This window comes from Ranitomeya variabilis, chromosome 6 (assembly GCF_051348905.1).
Source record: "Ranitomeya variabilis isolate aRanVar5 chromosome 6, aRanVar5.hap1, whole genome shotgun sequence".
Lineage (NCBI taxonomy): Eukaryota > Metazoa > Chordata > Amphibia > Anura > Dendrobatidae > Ranitomeya > Ranitomeya variabilis.
In genome coordinates, this window is record NC_135237.1 from 157,336,715 (window position 1) to 157,357,465 (window position 20,751).

At 43.9% G+C, this 20,751-nt stretch overlaps 1 protein-coding gene across 3 annotated transcripts in view; it reads left to right on the forward strand.

The window, feature by feature from the left end:
• Nucleotides 1–4,150: 4,150 nt before the first annotated feature.
• The window catches only part of EGFR (epidermal growth factor receptor), a 213,867-nt gene continuing 197,266 nt past the window's right edge, over nucleotides 4,151–20,751 (forward strand). For all 3 annotated transcript variants that reach the window (XR_013216866.1, XR_013216867.1, XM_077269149.1), the window contains exon 1: nucleotides 4,151–4,529. Coding sequence is in view for 1 of the 3 variants with exons in the window: in XM_077269149.1 (XP_077125264.1) it covers nucleotides 4,433–4,529 (97 nt within the window). In the remaining 2 variants the exon portion in view is untranslated. The remainder of the gene's footprint in view (nucleotides 4,530–20,751) is intronic.

The following is a 20,751-nucleotide window of genomic DNA, read 5'->3' on the forward strand; positions in this document are numbered from 1 at the left end:
GACCTACTGCCTCTCCTTTCTATGCAGGACCGCCCCGTTCAGCCCGGGCCTACTGCCTTTTCAACTACTATACACAGTATAGAGCATAACATTACTTTCAGTTTAAGAGCACCGAGCCATTTTTACATGACTCCTAGGAGGACTCAGGGTTTACCTTCTATCCTCATTGTCTATCAACATTATCAACCATTTTCTTTACATAACATTAAACCTTCTCATTATCTTTCTCACTAACATGCATGCTGGACACCACGTCTACCCCTACGGGCCCACTGCATCCTTCTTCTAGCTTTCACTTTCTTTCAGGGAACATCATCCGCATTTCTTTACAATTAACTAGTTGGATACATATAACTTTCTCATATAAACATTATCGTCACTTTCTTTTCATCAAAGCATTATTGCTATCTCTTAGCCTTTAAAGCAATATCACCATTTAAGTGCAACAAATGAACATCCCCTTTAAGAGGGAACCAAGTCTCTATGAGGTAGCATGTCTTCTCAAGCTACCAGTCCGTACTCGGCAAAGGTTCCAGTGTGGTATCTTCACAAAGAGTCCTTTTTGAAGTAAAACCAGTAGGGAGCACCTTTAATAAGGTGCTAACTATGTACAAAAAGTTTGTATCATGCACTGTTCATGATTGCGGCAGTTCTGGAAACTTTGTGCAAAACTTTAGAAAAATCAAACAAAACAATAGGGATCCCGGGTCAACTAAGGGATCCCTTTAAAAGTTAACCCTGGACGGGTTTTAGCAGCAACATAAGAGAACAGTAACTATTTACATATATAAAGCATTCATGCTCACTCATTTTTCGGTAGAGAAGGTGGTTTCCTACCGGGCCTCACCAGACCAACGGGTCGTGCTGCCGATCCAGGAAGCGGTTCTGGTCCCAGCAATGACAGGATCCCTCGCCGCGATGCTCTTTTCACTGATGATCCGGCACGCCCCCAAGGTACATGGTGGATCCGGGTTCCCTGCTGCTCCGCAGGGACAGGTTCCATTGCCTTTTCAACAGGAGGTTCATCTTCGGATGTTTCAGCGGCGGCCTGGAGCGCGACGCACCGCTGGACGCCCCGAGCCATCCAGCCAGCTTCGCCTGTTGCCCTCCTCCACCTGGTGTAGGTTACAGCATCACCTGGCTCCAGGTCGCGAGCGAACCTTCCTCCGCAGGGCTCTACCTCCTCCCGGTCCACGTGGACTTGTAGCGGCTCCCCGATCTCCTGTATAACCCCTCTTCCATGTCGGGGGTTGAAGGAGACCACTACACCCCAGTGGGACGATGGGACCTCTGCGACGTTGGTCAGATCAACCTGGGTTGCCGGTTGTGGTCGGTCTCGCCATGCAGCCACCAAACGCCGCAGGTGTTCGGCTTCTGGCATGATCTACAGGCCCTGCGTCTGCAGCGCACTTTCAGCCGCGGCCGGGTTGGGAGGAGCAGGGGACACCGGAGACAAACGAACCTCCGTGAGCTGGCCCAGCCGAGCGAGCACACGGGCATCAGACTCCAAGCGGCGTGCTATCCGGCGGGCCTCGGCTGCAGCTACACACTCCTCAGACGGTGGCAAGGGGGGTCGGCCCATCGGTGGCTCCGTGAGGGTCAGTCCCCGCAACGTTGGCACATCTGGGGCTGTGTCGAGTGGCGCAGCCTCAGGCTGAATCGGGTCAGTCCCACGCGGTGTTCCCGGTGTTGCCATCTTTTCTCCTTCTCCAGTGTCCTCTTCCCGCGGTCTCTTTCGTGGGCGGCCCCGTCTACATGGTCTCCACCCTCCAAACAGGATCAGGAGGCGGACCTCAGCTGTTGACGGACACGTCCTCAGGACACAGAAATATTTAGACTGGGCGGCCATTGTTGTTCGCACTCTCCAGCTTGCCTACGCCCACTCCACGCCCCTCTTCTTCTCCTGCGCTCTCCTCAGCGCTATAATGGCGGCGGATTTTGGCGGTAAATGGCACAGCACAATCTTTGTAATAAAGTACAGTCCAAGCACAACAAATCACAGTCCCAAGGCACACATGACCTGATTCTTCAGGCTTAAGTAAATCCTGTTCGTGACGCCAAGTTGTAGCGCCCCCACTGCCGCAGGGCCGAGGGGTACCCGGTACCGGGCCTCTGAGTCTCTGCTCTGGGGTTGTCACGGTGGCTAGGCCCGGTCCGTGACCCTGCCGAGGGGCGCACAGTGAATGATGTGACGGATGTAGATGGTGCGGTGCAGTAAATAACGAGGACACCAGGTTGCAGTCTCTTTACCTCTTTACTGAAGATTTCTGGGTCCTCAGTCCGGAATCCGGATAACCAGGCTGCGCAAGTCCGGCCGGTCCAATGGCACCTCCAGAGTTCTCTTAGCAGGTGGAAATCTGTGCCTTCCTTCTAGCGCTATGTGTTGTGGTCCTTCCCTGCTGTGCTTACAGAAAGTCCCCACAACTGCTGTGTCTGTTTCTTAAGTTCCCTCACAACTCGATTAGATGATGTTCTGCTAATCCTCCGTCCCTCCCTGGTGTTCTGGTTGGGACGGCACCCGTTTGACGGGTAGGCTCGGAGCTCTTCCGGGACCCTAGAGTCGCCCCTCTCCACAAGTTGCCCCCAAGACTGCATAGGTGATATAAGTTAGACAGCCCGCCTTAGACTGACTGCCCTGCCGCTGTTTAGAGTATTGCTTGAAGCTGGATGTTGAAATACCCTCTCGGCGTTCCGGCCACCGGTAGTGCGCCTCAGTAGGGTGTTGCTTCGGTCTTACAGCACGACCCCTACTGGTATTCTCCTATTGCTTGATCTCGTTTCTCACTCAGCACAATCTATCTCGCTTCTGATCCTTCCTTGGGCACCGCTGCTATGCTGAGCAGGCACGGTCCCGTTACGTTTGTTCAAGTTGCCAAGCCTCTGTCAGGATCCCACCCCTGACAGAGACCCTACTGTATCTTCCCCCACAACACCCTCTGCCACAAGGTGTTGCCTGGTTCCAACCCAGTCAGCTTTCTCATCTAACTTCCTGCCTGACCCCCAGTTTACCCACTATGGTGGGGAGTGGCCTAGTGAATAGAACCCTTAGCTCCCACCGGAGGCCCGACTGTGAAATGTATTGGTGTCTGTGATACCTGATCAGATGAACTCTTTCAGTGCCATCAGACGCACCATAGCTCCCCTTAGTGGCGAAGCCACAGTACTGCAACGACCAGGACTCTGGGCGCGCTGCATATGTATTTATTTAATGGCCCCTCCTTTGGTTTATTGATATATATATATGCACCTATTCTATGTGTATATATCTATTCTATCCTATCTGCTGCAGCCAACACACAGTGAGCTCTGCTGCAGCCAACACACAGTGACTCTGCTGCATCCAACACACAGTGACTCTGCTGCATCCAACACACAGTGACTCTGCTGCATCCAACACACAGTGACTCTGCTGCATCCAACACACAGTGACTCTGCTGCAGCCAACACACAGTGAGCTCTGCTGCAGTCAACACACAGTGACTCTGCTGCATCCAACACACAGTGACTCTGCTGCATCCAACACACAGTGACTCTGCTGCATCCAACACACAGTGACTCTGCTGCATCCAACACACAGTGACTCTGCTGCAGCCAACACACAGTGAGCTCTGCTGCAGCCAACACACAATGACTCTGCTGCATCCAACACACAGTGACTCTGCTGCAGCCAACACACAGTGAGCTCTGCTGCAGTCAACACACAGTGACTGCTGCAGCCAACACACAGTGAGCTCTGCTGCAGTCAACACACAGTGAGCTCTGCTGCAGTCAACACACAGTGAGCTCTGCTGCAGTCAACACACAGTGAGCTCTGCTGCATCCAACACACAGTGACTCTGCTGGTTCTATCACTCCTGCTGTGCTGTGGACTTCTCCGTGTACTGAGCGCACAGCGCTGCAGTTCCTGGAAACCAGACGGAACAGAAGATCGCAATGACCTGACAAGTGCACGAAACATGACAGATCTGAGCGTGACTTCCTCCTGTGACCATTAGGTGGCGGTGCAGACACCGCACTACAGATCACATCCACGCCGGTAAGAATACACGGGCTGCAGCCGGGAGGAGGATTTGGGAAGGGTAGTGGAATGGGACACACCTCTCCGTGACGTCACAATCCAGGCATGCCACATTTCCCTCGTATTGTGATCAGACTGTGAGACACGGACCGGCTGAAACTGTCAAAAGTTTCCCAACTCCGGACTATGGTGCGCGGCTAGCCCCGCCGGCTGCAGACTGATCAGCCTCGGCTCTCCTGTGGATTTTAGCTTCCGATCTCCTGGGATCTGGGATTTCTGATTTGATCTGAGGGACATACAACACTTCTGGATTCTAGTAGGTGTTGGGAATAAGGAAAAGAAGGAAAAATCCCCCCCCAAAAAAAAAAAATCTGGGGGTTTCTTCTGACTTTTTTGTGACAACCTGTCATCAGGATGAAGATTGTTGTTCTGGACCTGGGACTCCAAGCAGTGTCTCTGCTCCTGTACTTGTTCCTGTTCATCACTTGCGATGCCCAAGACAACAGAGTTGGTAAGAACGTGTGTGACTGGGCGCCTCCATTATAGCCACAAGCTGGGCATTAGCCACTGGCGGGTAATAGCACTCAGGCCAGCGTGTCCCTTTAATCACCTGTGCTGAAGAATGCCTTCACGTGACCGCCCAAGCCTTGTGAAGTCAAGGAAGGGGCAATAGGTGACTTGTTCCTGACAGCTCAGATCTGGGCTCCGATAATGGAGACGGGCATTACTCAGACTTGTAGGGAAGGAGATGGTTGGGTTTTACACATCCGAATGATTCCCTTTAATAGGTGTGAGTGCACATTGGGCACGTGTTGGCGTGTCGCACTTCACGAGGCTTCACTACACCCGGGATATCAACCCTCAGACAAGATGCGCTAAAAAAAATTGGGGCGATTTTTCTGCGACCCTTGTTTTTTTCTGAAAAGAGAAATAGCAGAGGTCACAGTCAGACATGACTTACATTGCGGCTTATGATGGCACAGTCACAGGCGCAGATGGGCTTTAGGCAAAAGTCGTGCTGAGGTCCCTTTATGTCGCGCGATCTCTTTGGCGATCATCACATTTGGTATCGCCATTCACCATTGTGATCTTTTATGTCTTTATGTCACGCCACGAAGCCGCCATGTATCCAAGTCACCAGCCAGAAATTCCTGGACAGTCCGTAAAATAGGGCACTATATCTCCCTGGTCTAATTAGATATGTCCATGATTTGTTTTATTCTAGAGAAACCTGGGCAGACTATTCTGACCATAAGGGCTCATTCACACTACAGTATTCTCGGTCCGAGTGCTGTCCGTGAATAAAACCCCCACTTAGACCCATGTTATTCAGTGGGGCAGTGCAGATGAGCCATTATTTTCCCCTGATTGGATCAGCGTATGCATAAAATCGCAGCCTCCACTGCTTTCTACCGGAAATCGAGACTCGCCCATTCAGGTCTATGGGTATGAGAAAAAAATCAGATTCCATGCGGAGCCACGGTCTAGCATCTGGTTATTACGCATACATTGTAGTTCAGGAACATAGGAAGCTGTACATGGTCCTGCAAATGGTTAATAGCTGCTGGGAATAAAAGCGGGTTGTGCACGGATGACAAATGAGAAAAACTCATCCAACTTTTCTGAAGGATTTTTGATATTCTTGTGTGAGCCGCTCCTAATTCACACTGATTGCAGCTGATGTCTTCAGAGCAGAATTATGGGCTGTAGACAAGTATCACTTAGGATCTCAATGATTTATTATAGTTTTCCATTGTGTCCGTAAAAAATATTGTCTGTCCGTGATTTTTTTGAGAAGTTGTCAACCCTTCATGTATCCCAAGTCTAAAGTGATGGAATTGACACCTAAAATATGCTTCATGTGGCATCAGGATGAGTGCGGATAGATGGTCGCATGTACAGATCAGGGTGACACCCCAGGTATTTCTTCCATTCATGGACAGGCAGGACCCTCTGTCTTCACAGAGAACTGTCTCAATTTAGGTGATTCAATAGATGTCTTGGAATAGAGAGTTTATATTTTGACCCTTCTGATGTGGGGGCTGTAAGACTGCACTGTATGTACGACACCCCTCACCATCTAGCCCCTCGCCACTATTCATCCAGCCAATTATGGCGTTGAGGGGCTACTCGTTATAGCGTATTCTTACTAAGACATATACTAGAAATGAAGCATCTCTGGTGGCAGATTTCCTTTAAGCTCTTTTTCCAATCTGTACATGTGACATGATTGCCATTTTTCACAAAAAAAACTGACCATATATATAAAAACTGTTAACATTCGGTTTTGGGATGTCAAATAATTGTTCTATATTGTCTACAGTTTCTAATTTGCACTATGATCATAGCAAGTACATTGAAAATCAATCCCATCCGTGCAGATGTCTTCTAGTGTACGTCGCTTTCATAATCAGCATTCCAAAATTGCAGATTATTTTAAAAAACGGTCTAATCTGGATCAGATTGTTCTCAGTATTACCAAGTACACGTGATGGAGAAAGTGAGGGTATAGCGACGGGCTGTCCATGCTACACGCACGCAACACAAGTGGACATGGATTACACGTGAGCTTGTCGCTACGTCTAGGTGAGCAGGTCCCACATCATGGTCCAGGCACACGGTGCAGTTTATTAATGACATCTGGACAGCTGTTTTTCTTATTGCCTCCATATGTACTGACGTGTGCACCTACTTAGCAGACCGTACACTAAGAGAAAGTCTCCTGCCATCCTCATAGGTGTCTGTAGTTAGGAGACAATCATGGCCAAGATTTTCTTTATTTTAGACTGGAGACAATATCACCATATATTGGGATTTCTAATATAGTAACAACAGCCAGACTCGGCTTATATCAAACATCTAGCACTATAGTAATCTGCTTGTAGGGACCATAAAATACGACTATATTACAGTAATGCATGAAAGATGGAAGACAATGCTAAGTAGCATCACAAATAAATTGATAACTTGGCCATTCAGTGGCCATATACATGCAGTTTCTTTCCCTGGTTTCATGTACTGTCTTTAGGTGATACTTATTTTTGGATCATGCATTATCTGCTACATTTTTTTTATTTTTGTTCCTTGATTTCTATCCCTCTGTATCACACATTGGGTATTCTGTTATGATCCGGTGACCTTGGAGCCGCATGAGAGACTTTCTCAGGAGTAGGTGGTACCTGTACTGACCGCAACCCCTAAACTAACACCGCAACTAGAAGTAGCCGTGGAATGTACCTAACACGTCCTAGACACCTCGACACAGCCGGAGGACTAAATACCCCTATAGATGGAAATGGGAATTCTATTTTGCCTCAGAGCAGAACCCCAAAGGATAGGCAGCCCCCCACAAATATTGACTGTGAGTATAAGAGGAAAAACACACGCAGGCAGAAAAACAGGATTTAGCAAAAGAGGCACTTCTAGCTAAATAGAAAAGGATAGGACAGAATTCTAAGCGGTCAGTATTAAAATCCTAAAAATATCCACAGCAGATAATACAAATATTCTACATCTAACTAAAGACATAGAAAGTATATCTGCATCTCCTGAGAATCCAGCATGACTGAAAAATCCAAACAAAGTCTAAGCTGGACAAAAACACAATGAATTGCACTGAATTGCAAAGCACACTGCATGTGTGCACAGAGACAAAAAACCAGAGACTTATCTTAGCAGAATTGGCAGCAGGGCATGAGGAGCCAGAGAGAGATGCAATCCCTCCAAGTACAATGGACAACTGGCATGGACTCATGGATCCTGCACACCTAAATACCTAATAGAGCTGCAATCAGCAGAAACACCTGCCCGGATTACAACCCCAAGACAACTGCACTACCACCAACAACCACCGGAGGGAGCCCAAGAGCAGAATTCACAACAGTATTCCATATACCTCAGGGGCAGCACGGTGGCGCAGTGGTTAGCACTGCAGCCTTGCAGCGCTGGAGTCCTGGGTTCAAACCCCACCAAGGACAACATCTGCAAGGAGTTTGTATGTTCTCCCCGTGTTTGCGTGGGTTTCCTCCGGGTACTCCGGCTTCCTCCCACATTCCAAAGACAGACTGATAGGGAATTTAGATTGTGAGCCCCATCGGGGACAGCGATGATATGTGCAAACTGTAAAGCGCTGCAGAATATGTTAGCGCTATATAAAAATAAAAGATTATTATTTTTATTCCCCGGTTTAGCCTTAGAACTCACTGCCCACACTGCAACCACCCGTTTCTCCCACAGGCACTGGGTACATTTTATGAAAAGGTTTGTTGGGTCTTGTATGCATTCAAGTGGGTCATCCCATAATATTGGGGATATGTCTGCGGCCGCATTGTCTTTTTCACAGTATTTATCTGTGACAGTCTGAATATCATTTGTAGGTTTTAAATGTTTTTATGCAAATTTTAGTTTCTTTTGGTAAAAAAGGGTTATGAGGTTTGCCTACCTTTGGGGACATTGTCTTTACTCTCATGCGTATAACTGGGGCTAAAACATTTTTTTCAGTTGCTGCAGAATGAGTTAACTGTGTGCCCATCAGTCAGCTCACTATTATGGTTCTGTCTTTTCTGGGCCTCTTTCAGATGACTTATGATCTTCATCAAAGTTCGAATGTACAGAGAAATATAGAGCCTGTAAAAGCCACACCGTGCCAAATGTTTACTGACACCCAATTGCAAAACTGTTTTTTAGCCCCCAAAACATCCAATTAAGTAAAAAAAAGTCCCCAAATCTGGACAACTCTATAAATGTATTTGTGAGGTGTTCACACTATTTTGTGTATTGTCTTCCATGTAGTCTCAGCAGCAATACATGTGTAGTGCCCGGGGCTTATTACAGTGGCAGTGCCCAGTATGAATCTAATTGGTCATTTATGGTAATGTGAACCAGGCCTTAGAGTTCAGGATGGCATCTCTGCTTCGGTGGATAATGGAAGGCTAGTTTCACACGTTCAACATTCATGATCCAGGTACCAGGAGTGATGTCCATACTGGACGCGAGTCTCCTGATCCGAAATCAACAGTCTCAAAAGCACAATTGTATATTTGGAAAGGGTAAAAAAAAAATACATTCTGTATACTGTACGTCACAAAATGACAGAGACATGTCTTAAGAAGTTTTCATTGGAAGTCTCAGTACAACATATCGTACAATGCACCATTAGTAAAGACAACAGCCATTCACAAGCCTACTAATCTGCCTACTCCATTTCAAACTACATGTTCTCTATTTCCCAGAGGTTGAACTTCATGGCCTAGACAGAACATGTTACATATGTGTGTAGCACTTTGGCTCCATTTTCCAGTGTGTATGGGTAGTAGTACATAACTTGAGCACAGGACATATTTCATATGATAAAATCCTGTGGAGTTTACAATATGGGCATTCTTTAAAATATCACTTAGCCGGGAGCACAGAGCTTATACCCATAACGTCTCTAGAAAGAGCTTCTAATTGTCCTAACCATGTACACATGGAATCTCCTAACTCTAGACCCGTGAGATAAACGATTGATGGGAGCGGATATTTTTCTAGACTTTCTATGACAAATCCCATTGCCTTCCTAAAATGGATCACAATGGGAAGCAATAGTGAGCTACGCTACATATATGGGATTTGCAGATGTTGTAAGTATTTCTATAGCCTTTGCTTGAATTTCGAAGCCAGACACTTTTGAGGCGATTGTCGAATAGTTTATTGATGACCATTGATATTATTTGGAAATAGATTTTTACTTTCTCCGGTGGATTAGCCAACCTTTAAGTAGTTCTCACCATTGCATAAATCCTTCACTTATTTCCCCCCTCTCTTTCCCTCTTATTGTCTGACTCTCCAGTAAATCTTGAACTTTGCAAGTAGAAGCCTGGCCAAGTGCCAGTGGATACACTAGCCAAACTGCAGCAAGATTGCAAAGCCTAGCCTCCACTATACATTTCCGTGACTGTGCACTATCAAATAGGTCACTGGCAGAAACACCTCTCCGTGAGTGCCGAAAACACGTTTCTGACCTGCAAGTCCCTACCTGCTTTCCCTGTGCGGTATTGTCAAGGAGTCGACTTCAGCTGCTTTTGTTCTGGCTCTGAGACAAAGCATTTTTAAGACACTTAGAGCAGAAACTGAGCTAAACACTTGAATCTTTTCTAGGACTTTGCCTTAGGTATATTTATGTGTCTATACCAAAGAAGAATAGTTTAATGATAGGTGCCCACTCCTGTTTGTCAGACTGATCCAGAAGCTTCTTGTTTAGGAAGGTAGCAGGCAGTCAATAAACAGATTACATAGTTTATCTTCATCCAATGTCTCCCTTTGTGTATATTCACACATGGCCGTGGTTTGGTAGGAAGTAGTGATGAGTGAACATGCTTGGATTAGGTGTTATTGGAGCATGCTCGTGTACTAACTGTGTGTTTTCTGCGTGTTCGTATAATATGTTTGAGCCCTCACTCCTGCGTTAGAGTTGAGCAAATTTTTCAAAATTCGATTTCGATTATGATCGGCGGTGAATATTATATTTGCCGAACACAGCCAAACGTCATTGGAGTTAACGAGAGTAGACATAACCGAATATGTTCAGAACCAATCATCAAACATAAATTCGGCACGAATAGGGTAACAATATGGCACGAATATGGCAAATTCAGATTCGGCAATCGATTCCAAACAAATTCGCTCAACTCTAGCCTGCGTCTTTCGCAGCTGTTAGACAGCCGCAACACATATAGGGATTTTCTAACAAACAAGCAATCCATGCCTGTGTTTAGGCTAACAGTCGCGAGACATGCAGGCGTGGAATTGCAAACATTTTATTCAAGCACGCCAAAGACACACCACATATGAGCATGCTCGGATAACGCCTTATCCTAGCACATTCCCTCATCACTAGTAGGAAGCTTTGCTGCAGTTTATGTTTTAGGAGAAGTGGATGCTAGGCTAAGTTGCCAAGATGAACATTTTGGTGCCTTTTTGATGCAGAACATTTTTTAGGCTACTTTCACATTTGCGTTAGAATCCGCAGCGTATCATCCGCAAACGCATGCAAAAACGCATGCAAACGTCTGATAATGCAGCGTTTTTTATCCGCATCAGCTTACGCATGATGGTAAAAAAACGCAGTGTTTGCATGCGTTTTTACATGTGTTTGCGCTTTTTATGCGCATGCGTTTGATATTTCCAGGAGGGTGTGTTTTTAATGGACATGCGCAGTCCGAAGTACGCAAGCGCATCAAACGCATGCGTACGCAAAGACATGTGTACACATGCGTTCCCATAGATAGTAATGTGTTTTTTTGCCGCATTCCTTGCGCTAACAACTGCATAAGTTTCTAGGCGGCAAATTGACGCCTCTAAAATTACTACATGTTGCGTTTACCGCACCAAACCGCAGATGCCGAAACAACGCATGAGTCATCAAACGCGGCAAAACGCAACCAATCGCAGACTCATGCGTCCCTAATGTTAAATATAGGAATACACAACGCATGCGGATAATTGCGTAAGAAACGCTGCGGACACAACCGCAAATGTGAAACTGGCCTTACATCATGTTCGCACCACTTAGTTGATTTAGGCCATTTGCGCTTTTTTATTGGTTTTTAGTGAGTTCTTTACATTTGTTTTATCACATTTTTTCAGCAGTGGTTTTCATCTTTTCTTTTGGTATGTCATGTTTTACATAAAATTTCTTGGTTTTGGATACTTCTTCTTTAGCTTCGATAAAGTCATGCATATATCTTGCATGCGTTTTTACTGTATTTCTGCTGCAGAAGTGTACCAAAAGCGCATATGCTGATTTTACACATCTCATTCAAGTCTAGAGGGAAAATAAACAATAGAAAAAATGCACCAAATACTTGTCTTTGGAGCTTAGCCTTAGGGTATGCTCACACTGAATTTCCCCTAGAATATTTTACCATGCCGTTGTAGTGGAATCTACAGCCAAAATGAAAGGCTCCCATTGGACAAAGGGTTTTCAGTTGGAAATGCTGTGGATCCAGTGTGAATTTGCCTTATGTTAGTAATCCACAGAGTAAAAATCTGCAGCTGTATAAACTGCAACATACATTTTGGGAATAGGAGATGGTTTGGAAGTGGTTTTCACACAGATTCCAGGTGCAGAACATGTACTGAAATCTGCATGAAAAAAATCCCCAGCAGTGGAGCATATGCTTCTTTGATTCAGCACGTAAGTGAACTCTATACAGATGAATGGAAAAAGCTGTTAGCTTATTCTAATCCCTCATGATTGATATGATATTGGGTGAATATTCGGTATAACATTAGATTAATTTATTTCAGGGATTCAAAATTGTGGCTATTACCAATGTATTGTGAAAACTAGAAGTAATGTAGGATAGATGGACCGACATACGTTTTTCTTCACTTCAATATTCATAATAAGTGAAGCCAAAACCAAATCTTATTATGTATGTATAGCATTAGGACTCTTGTAAAGGTGTGCGTGGTGGAATTAGTGATTGAATCAATGAAGAAAAGGATTTTAATGAAATGTTAATTAGTATATTGCAGATTATAATATGTAGAGGTGTGGTAGTGGTCATGGTGGTGCTGTGGTCCATAGAAACTGGAGGAATTGTTGATCAGGAATTTTGTCTATTGCTACACTTCTGGCCATCAACAACAATAAGCCAAGAACGTCATTATAGTGCAGTACAAATGACTGCTACTGTCATGATATTTACTGCAACATTTACATACATATGTTAAGTAGAAACCTTCTAATCCATGTGAAACCTTTTGGTATGTTTCCTGTACTACCCTGAATTTCTCCACCACCCGTTTATCTGGTTAGTCTTGTATAACTAAGTACAGTAAAGTACTGTCCAAGTCCAGGTCATCTGTCATTGTGTGTATATTCAATAGGAGTCCATCCCATCGTTAGTAAATTCATCATCTACTGAATAGTGTGAACTGGTAATTGTGTTTTTCCATGACTGGGCAGCCCCCAGCTTAATTCAGGACCCTAATTAATATAAAAACAATGGATGCCCACCTCCTACAGTGTACTGTTCCACTATTGTCAGCACCACTGTTCCCACAGAGTTATGTGACTTATGGTGTCACATTCCAGATGTAACCAATGAACGGCTGCTTTCTAACTGTAACCTTTACTATTTTGTCAGAGAGTAACATTCGCCCTGACAGAATTTAGATGAGCTGCAGTCAAACAGTAACTGCTCATTGGCTGCATCCGGCACCTGACAAAATAAGTCACTGTCCGGGAACAGTGGCACCGCCATTGCTGAAATGGCGGCGCTGTAAGAGGTGAGCATATACTGTTTCTAATTTAACTGGGGTCCTGAATTGACTAAGCAGGGGTTGACCAGTAGTGGACAACCACTTTAAGGACTCATCCACGTTGCTATTACATTGCTGCATACAAGTTTTATGGATTTGTAATAAAGTACTTAGCGAATTCTATGGGGCCACGCTATACCTCATTGATTGCCTACATGTGAGCTATGTTTCTTCAGATGCCATGCTACTTATCACTAGGTATTTTCCCCCAGCTTCTATGGCTTAGGCCACAGTCACACATACAGGATTTGGTCAGTATTTTACCTCAGTATGTGTAAGCCAAAATCAGGAGAGGAACAATCAGAGGAAAAGATAATAGAAACACGTCACCACTTCTGCATTTATCACCCACTCCTGGTTTTGGCTTACAAATACTGAGGTAAAATACTGTCCAAATACTGAACATGTAGATATACAGTAACATTAGGCCGGAGTCACACTACCATACAATATGGCCGAGTGCTATGTGATAAAACATTGCATAGCACTCAGCCCAGTGTTACTCTGTGGGCCAGCTCACATCTGTGATTATTTTCTCATGCCAAATCGGCCTGTGAGAACAATCGCAGCATGCTGCCATTGGCACCGAGACTCGGTCAAGTCTCGGCTCACTCGCACCTTAAAAGTCAATGGGTGCGAGTGACACAACGCTCATCACATGGATATCACCCAAGTGCCTTGTGATATACTCTGACGCCGGCTGTGGAGGAGATTGAGAAATTAATTTCTCTGTCTCCCCTGCCGCTGTGCTCTGATAATCACTTTGCGAGAGGATCGGAGACCAGCAGCATGACACTCAGCTCCCACTCGCAGCACAGCAGGAGCCGAGGGTCATTAGCGTATCGCATCCCATGCTCTCTCATCGGATGCCATACGCTGGTGTGACTCCAGCCATATAATGAGTATTAGAGTATGCTCACATGATACGCTTTTCATGCAGATTTGAAATCTTACATGCAATAAGCCCACAAAGCACCTGACAATTTTCTGCTTTGGATTTGTGAACTATGAGCAGCATACATCCATGTGTGGATTACATGGGTGATCATAATGGACACCAGTGGTTGCTATTCCTAGTTGTGCTGTGCTACATTATGTCATGAAATATATTATGTGAAATTGGATATGTATCAATGATAGACCTGGTTGGTGAAGATTGGTCAGTCATTTACTTTAGAATTTGCCTGTGGGAAAGAGAGCACGGGTATGTCCTCCTAACTGGACAACACCATCACTGGCATGGAAAAATTGAAGGGTTTAGTGTTTTCTATCAGAGACAGCATGTATGGAGCTACATTTCCACTACTTTTGAACTGAGCGGGCATGTTTGGACTGGTAATATTCTGAAGTGAACTGGAAACTATGCTTCCTTCTTCAGTTAGTGGAGTTACTTGCAAGTTTAGAAGAAAAGCTGCTTGCTGCACCTCCAGCTATGGCTGCATTCATACAAGCGTATTTTCAGTCCGAGTGCTGTCCACGGAAAAAATGGACATCACACAGACTAATGTTATTCAATTAGCCTGTTCAGATGACCAGTTTTTATCACAGACTGTATGTCTGTGTGAAAACAATTGCAGTGTGCCCTAGTCTCTTCCATATTTCAGATGAGACTCTCCCATTCAGGTCTATTGTATCCAGCACAGATCAACTGTACGGCATCCATTTTTTATAAATACATTTCCATTAGACACAGAGTAAATTGTTTTTGGTCTTGTAAATGTTGAAAACTGCTGATGTATAAAAACGATTGCCATACGGATGACAATACAGTAAAAAAAACCTGAAAATTTTGACGCCCTCATATGAGCTTAGCCTAAGAGGAAGGTTCATTTGAACACATACATCAAAGTACTACAGGGAAGAAATGATTGCATAAAATACAGACACGACTAATAAATACAACCCCAGCTCATTACTCATACAGAATTTAGGATGTGCGGATTAGGGATAGTGTATTCTATGAGGCGCGTGGGCATGGATCAGTCACAATGTAGACAAAACAATGTATGAGCAATATGGCAAGGTAACAAGTGGTCAAATTAGATGTAATCAGAAATTAATAAAGCCTCAATGTTAGTCCTGTATTATTGTTCTGTATTCCTCATACTATTTTAAAGAATTTCTTTTACTATTTTAAAATGACTGTTAAAACCAATAACAGCTTCTTGGTACACCCTTGGTGTGGCCAAAGTGTTCAGTGAACCTTCCTAACTACTTATTCTTCATCTATTGTTGCCCTCCTCTGACTCCTGTAAATAGAAGGAAAACAAGTAGGACGTGAATGTGCACTGAACTGGTTGCCCATGCGAAGGGTTCACAGAATGCTTGTGCTTGGTTTGAACAGTCGTTTAAAAACCTTACGTTCTGTCACAAAGTAACTTATGTTGTCGCGTCTGAAACTTACATTTTTTTTAGAAGAAAAATATGACGTGCATCTTAGTAATAATGTGTTTAAAGGAATACAATATCATTACATCCTTTGCTCTGCAAGCAGTATGCAGTAGTACTTAATGTATCATCCAATGCCATAGCCTTTTCTATCAGATTCCATATAACCTTGGATTTACCATGTACTGTGATACAAATTCCAGGATGTAAAACTTCTTCATGCAAATCTCATTGTACAGTATGATTACCAATCGCTGGTTGAGCAGAGTACTCCAGATAGAGCTAAGTAGGTTGTATGTGCCCTGCAGCATAACACATTCCTTCCTGCAACATACCATGTCAAGTGAGCTGATGACCCTTCTCCAAAGCTACTATATAAAGGTACAAAGCAAACACGTTCCTATACTGGTGTCTCTTCTTACAAAATTAATTTTTACAATGTTTTTTTGTTAGAACATATTTCATAAAAATGATAGGGGTACAGATCATTAAAACACCTTGGGATTGATTCCTCCCGTTCACCTTTTTTTCGTTGAGTTTTTAGGGTTTGGCAACTTTTTTTTGCCATATTGATCTGTTCCATTTTTGTCTTGTTTGAAGTCTATTTTTTTTCTTTTTTTTTTTTTTACATTCGCCACTGTGGGCAGAAGTTAGGGTTTACAGATGTTTTTGCTCGATTCATCATTTGCGGCTTTTTTTGAAAAGTTGCAAAATTTGTCACAAATGTATTTCAGTCCCCCCCCACCCGGAGTGATTTTTATGTATGTCTGAAATCTTAGAGTAAATTTTAGTGGAATATGCTACTCTTTTCCCTAAAAAGAGGTTAAAGACAAAAATAAAGAGCAGTTTTGATTTTGCAAAAAATTTATGAACCAGGTGCGCCTCTTTGAAGAATTTGGTGTAAAAATGTCAAGTGATATACCAATCATTCCCTGTGTGTTCTGTTTTATCATTTTTGTAAAACGTTCAGGATAACCCACCCCTTCACGTTTCCCTATTAGGGCACATTTACATTATAGAGTTAGTCCTTGCTTCAAAACCCCTTTTTTAGCTATAAAAGAATTATCATGGAAGAACCGCTCCAACTGTGGCAAACCATAAGCAAAAAATACATTACGTGGTTGCTTATGCAATTAAATAAGTGGCATGAAATACAACATTTTAAATGTGAGGTTGCTCGAATCCTACCTAAGGACCTATGGTGATTTGTGCTCTAGAATCTGAGGCTACTATATTTAGCCAGTAAAATGGATTTTTAAGTAAAACTTATCTATACCTTTAAGGAAGCACATATGTCCTCACTCTTGTAATATAGACAGCCCTTTTGAGGACAGAAGAATGCAAGAAATAATCCAAACCTCACAGTTACCTAATGTACTGTGCAGCAAGCGCCATAAGTTTATACGCATGACCTTAGTACTCGCACTTGATGCTACTTTTTTTTCACCACTCTTTGTTCACCTCTTCTGTTATTTCATGTGCTATGTCTGCATTTCCAGTAGTCTACCACCATTTGCATCTTACATATATTATAAGGGTGAGGGGATGTTTGATCTCAATAATTATAATGTCAAGTTTGTTTGATGGTTTTTATTTGACTGCCTATAAATGCACTTTCCCAGAGAAGCTGTGTGGAAGGGAATGATGTGACACGTATAGGACAGTGTTGTACAAGGATTAGCCTGCAGATCCCTGTTATGGAGATGTAAAGCTTATGTGCTCACCAGCATCGTCGAGAATACTAAAATAATGAGCCTCAATTAGAGGGGTTTACAAGAATAATAAGAAACCTGTCTTCATAGTTTTGTAGTTTTAAAGGGGTTGTCCGAGATTTTAAAATTGATGACCTATGTGTAGGCTCGATCGCCAATTTCGCCAAGTCCGATATTTTGCACACCACTGATAAGCAGAAATCTGCTCCATCTGCAGCCGGATTTGAGTGATATATAAGGCTGAACACACAGCAGACCTTACTTAGTACACCAACTTGTCTCCCATTCACTTGACAGATAGGTCATCAATTGTTGTCTTGGACTACCTCTTGAAGGTTCCCTGGATCAGCGTCCCATTGCAGAATAAAGGCCTCTAAGACTTCATTTTTCCAAACTGAATAACCCCAAGTTTGATAACCTGTCTTGGTACAGTAGTCCACCCATCCTTTTAATAACTTTGGATGCTCTTCTCTGTACCTGGTCTAGTTCAGTTCAGTCCTTCTTATACACTGGAGTCCGAAACTTTCCATAGTATTTTTAGAGTGGCCACACTAATGACTTATTGGGAGTCAGAAATATTACTTCAGTCAGGCACTAGAGTGCATTTCTCCTGTCATTTATGCCTCTATGGTGGCATAAATTTTGATAAATTTGCCCGGGCATGCTTTGCTCTGCCCCATCCAACTCAGGCTTCCCCTATTTTGGCTGAGATGGCTGGGAAAGGCGTAAAAACATCATAAGTCACAACATCTTGATGAATTGGGTCTTATGTTCTCATCATGAGCATCGATGCGTATTTGAATGCATCCCATTATGCTATTTGCCTTGGCGGCAGCTGCCTGGCACTGGTCACTAAAATTGAGTTTGCTGTTGATCAGTAAGCCCAAGTCTTTTCATTATTGGCGACATGTTAATTGCCTGCCTCCAGACTTGTGTCACAACAGGGCAATCACCTTTGCGAAACAAGGCTAGAGGCATGCTACATTTTTACAATCGCTGTACAATCTTTCTTCCATGTGTTATCTGGTAGATTATGTACAATGCATCGAGAAAGGGAGTGGAGTCTCTTAAGTCATTAAATAAGATGGCTGTAAAGTTGTCATTCTTCAGAGAGTGCTAGATAGGTTATGGGAAGAGAAGTTGAAACGTCCCATGGTCACGTAGGTTGCATGCCAAAGGAATCCAAATTTTATCATCCCTGGCACTGAGCAGAACGGGTCCAGAGGGCAGTCCCTTTATGTGCAGTGGTCCAGACACTTTTGATTGAATTCTCCCACTTGTAAACTATTAATGATGACAGTAGCATTAAATCAAGAGACAGCTACAGCCGCCACTCAGGTAGAGGAGAGAAGTTGAAGGTATTTGGTGCAGAGAGCCCTGGACATTGCTTATGACGGATAACCCCTTGGTATGTGCTATCAGTCCTAAGGGAATGTAAACTTGGGATTCCTCTGTCCTGCATCCTGCATGTCCATGCACATGGGCCTATCCCAGCACCTCTGTCCAGCAGCTATAGAGGGCTGTTAGCTGTTGGGTAGAACCGCTGACAGACTTACATTGTGAGAAGCTGCAAATAAGGTATCAACTGGTTTCACGTACATGTGGGTACGGTGAGTATGAACTCCTCTTCTGTGCCCAGTAGACATGTTGCCTTCTTTGAAGCCTGTGTGTACATGTTTGCAGGTGCTGAAGCTTCTAAGCAGGCTTGTTAGTAATGGACACATTGTCTCTGCAGCTATAGATTTAAACATAGGAGTCGGTAACATTCATTAGGCTACTATATGGTATTTTGCCATTGTTTCTGATGACACTTTTCTTCTGCTGTCCTTGGTTTTACCATTTCACTTACAAAAGGCGGAACATTCAGGTAACTTTATAACAAACTTAGCAAAGGATCATTCCAAACGGATTATAGATTAATGGAATTTGACTGCATTCGCTTGTGTCCTTGTGCAGGATTCTTTCTCTGCACCTAACTGGATTTTTTTTTCCTGAAAGGCAACGGCAAGACATTATACGCAGGAAAATATGCCTACTTTTATTTTAGTAATACAGATCGTGCATTTCTGCAGAGATATGAGAGGTACCCAAGTGAATGGCCAGAAAGTATAGAACGCAGTATAATAGCATAAGACATGATAGTTATATGGCAAGTCACCCGCCCCTCCAGACATCCCACTGGTTTCTCATATTTTTCTTTTACTAATTATATTTCTACTTCCTGCAAATAACCTGCAATCACTGGCCAGTGCAAAATGTGCCACTACCAACACTAAAACCAGTGATTGGCTGCAGCTGTCATGTCAGGGCAGTCTGGATGTTATTACTGCAGGACAGCTATGAAAGACCAATGGGACCACAGAATGTGGAAAAGTGAGAAATGTTCTAGATTATAGGTTCTTGGACAACCCCTTTAATATCCCTAGACTACTGCCATCTCCTGCTTTGGGGCCTCTCCTTTAACACTCTCACACTTCTGCAATCTATCCTAAAGTCCGCTGCCCGACTAATCAACCTGTCCCCCCGCTATTCAGCGGCCTCTCCTCTCTGTCAATCCCTTCTCTGACTCCCCATTGCCCACAGACTCCAGTTCAAAACCCCAACCATGACATACAAAGCCATCCACAACCTGTCTCCTCCATACATCTGTGACCTCGTCTCCCGGTACTTACCTGCACGCAACCTCCGATCCTCACAGGATCTCCTTCTCTACTCTCCTCTTATCTCCTCTTCCCACAATCTACCCAGACATATCAGACTCTCGCTTCGCCAACAGTGGAAACCTTCAAAAGGAACCTGAAGACCTACGTCTTCCAACAAGCCTACTACCTGCAGTAACCTCTGTTCCACCACACTGCATGACCAGCTCTACCCTCGCCTACTGTTTCCTCACCCATCCCTTGTAGATTGTGAGCCCTCGCAGGCAGGGTCCTCTCTCCTCCTGTACTAGTCGACGATGACTCATTTTGTTCAAGATTATTGTACTTTTTTTATTATGTATACCCCTTTTGACATGTAAAGCGCCATGGAATAAATTATGCTATAACAATAAATAATAATGTTTTTTCTTGATTGAAAAAGGACTTGTTACCAGGTCAGAAGTGGCAAATTTTTGCTCATAGTGTATTCTTGTTGCTCCCCTGCAGTATGCAGTTTTTGTTTTTATAAATCCCCCATAGGGGTCCAGAGATAAGGGTTTTTTCTTAGTCTAAAAACGCGCCCCCAGGAAATCCTGGAAGCCCTGCCCCCTTAATAAAAAAAATAAAGTTAACATTCAATAAAAAGGCCCATATCTCTAGAACTATATGACGGATAAAAAAATAA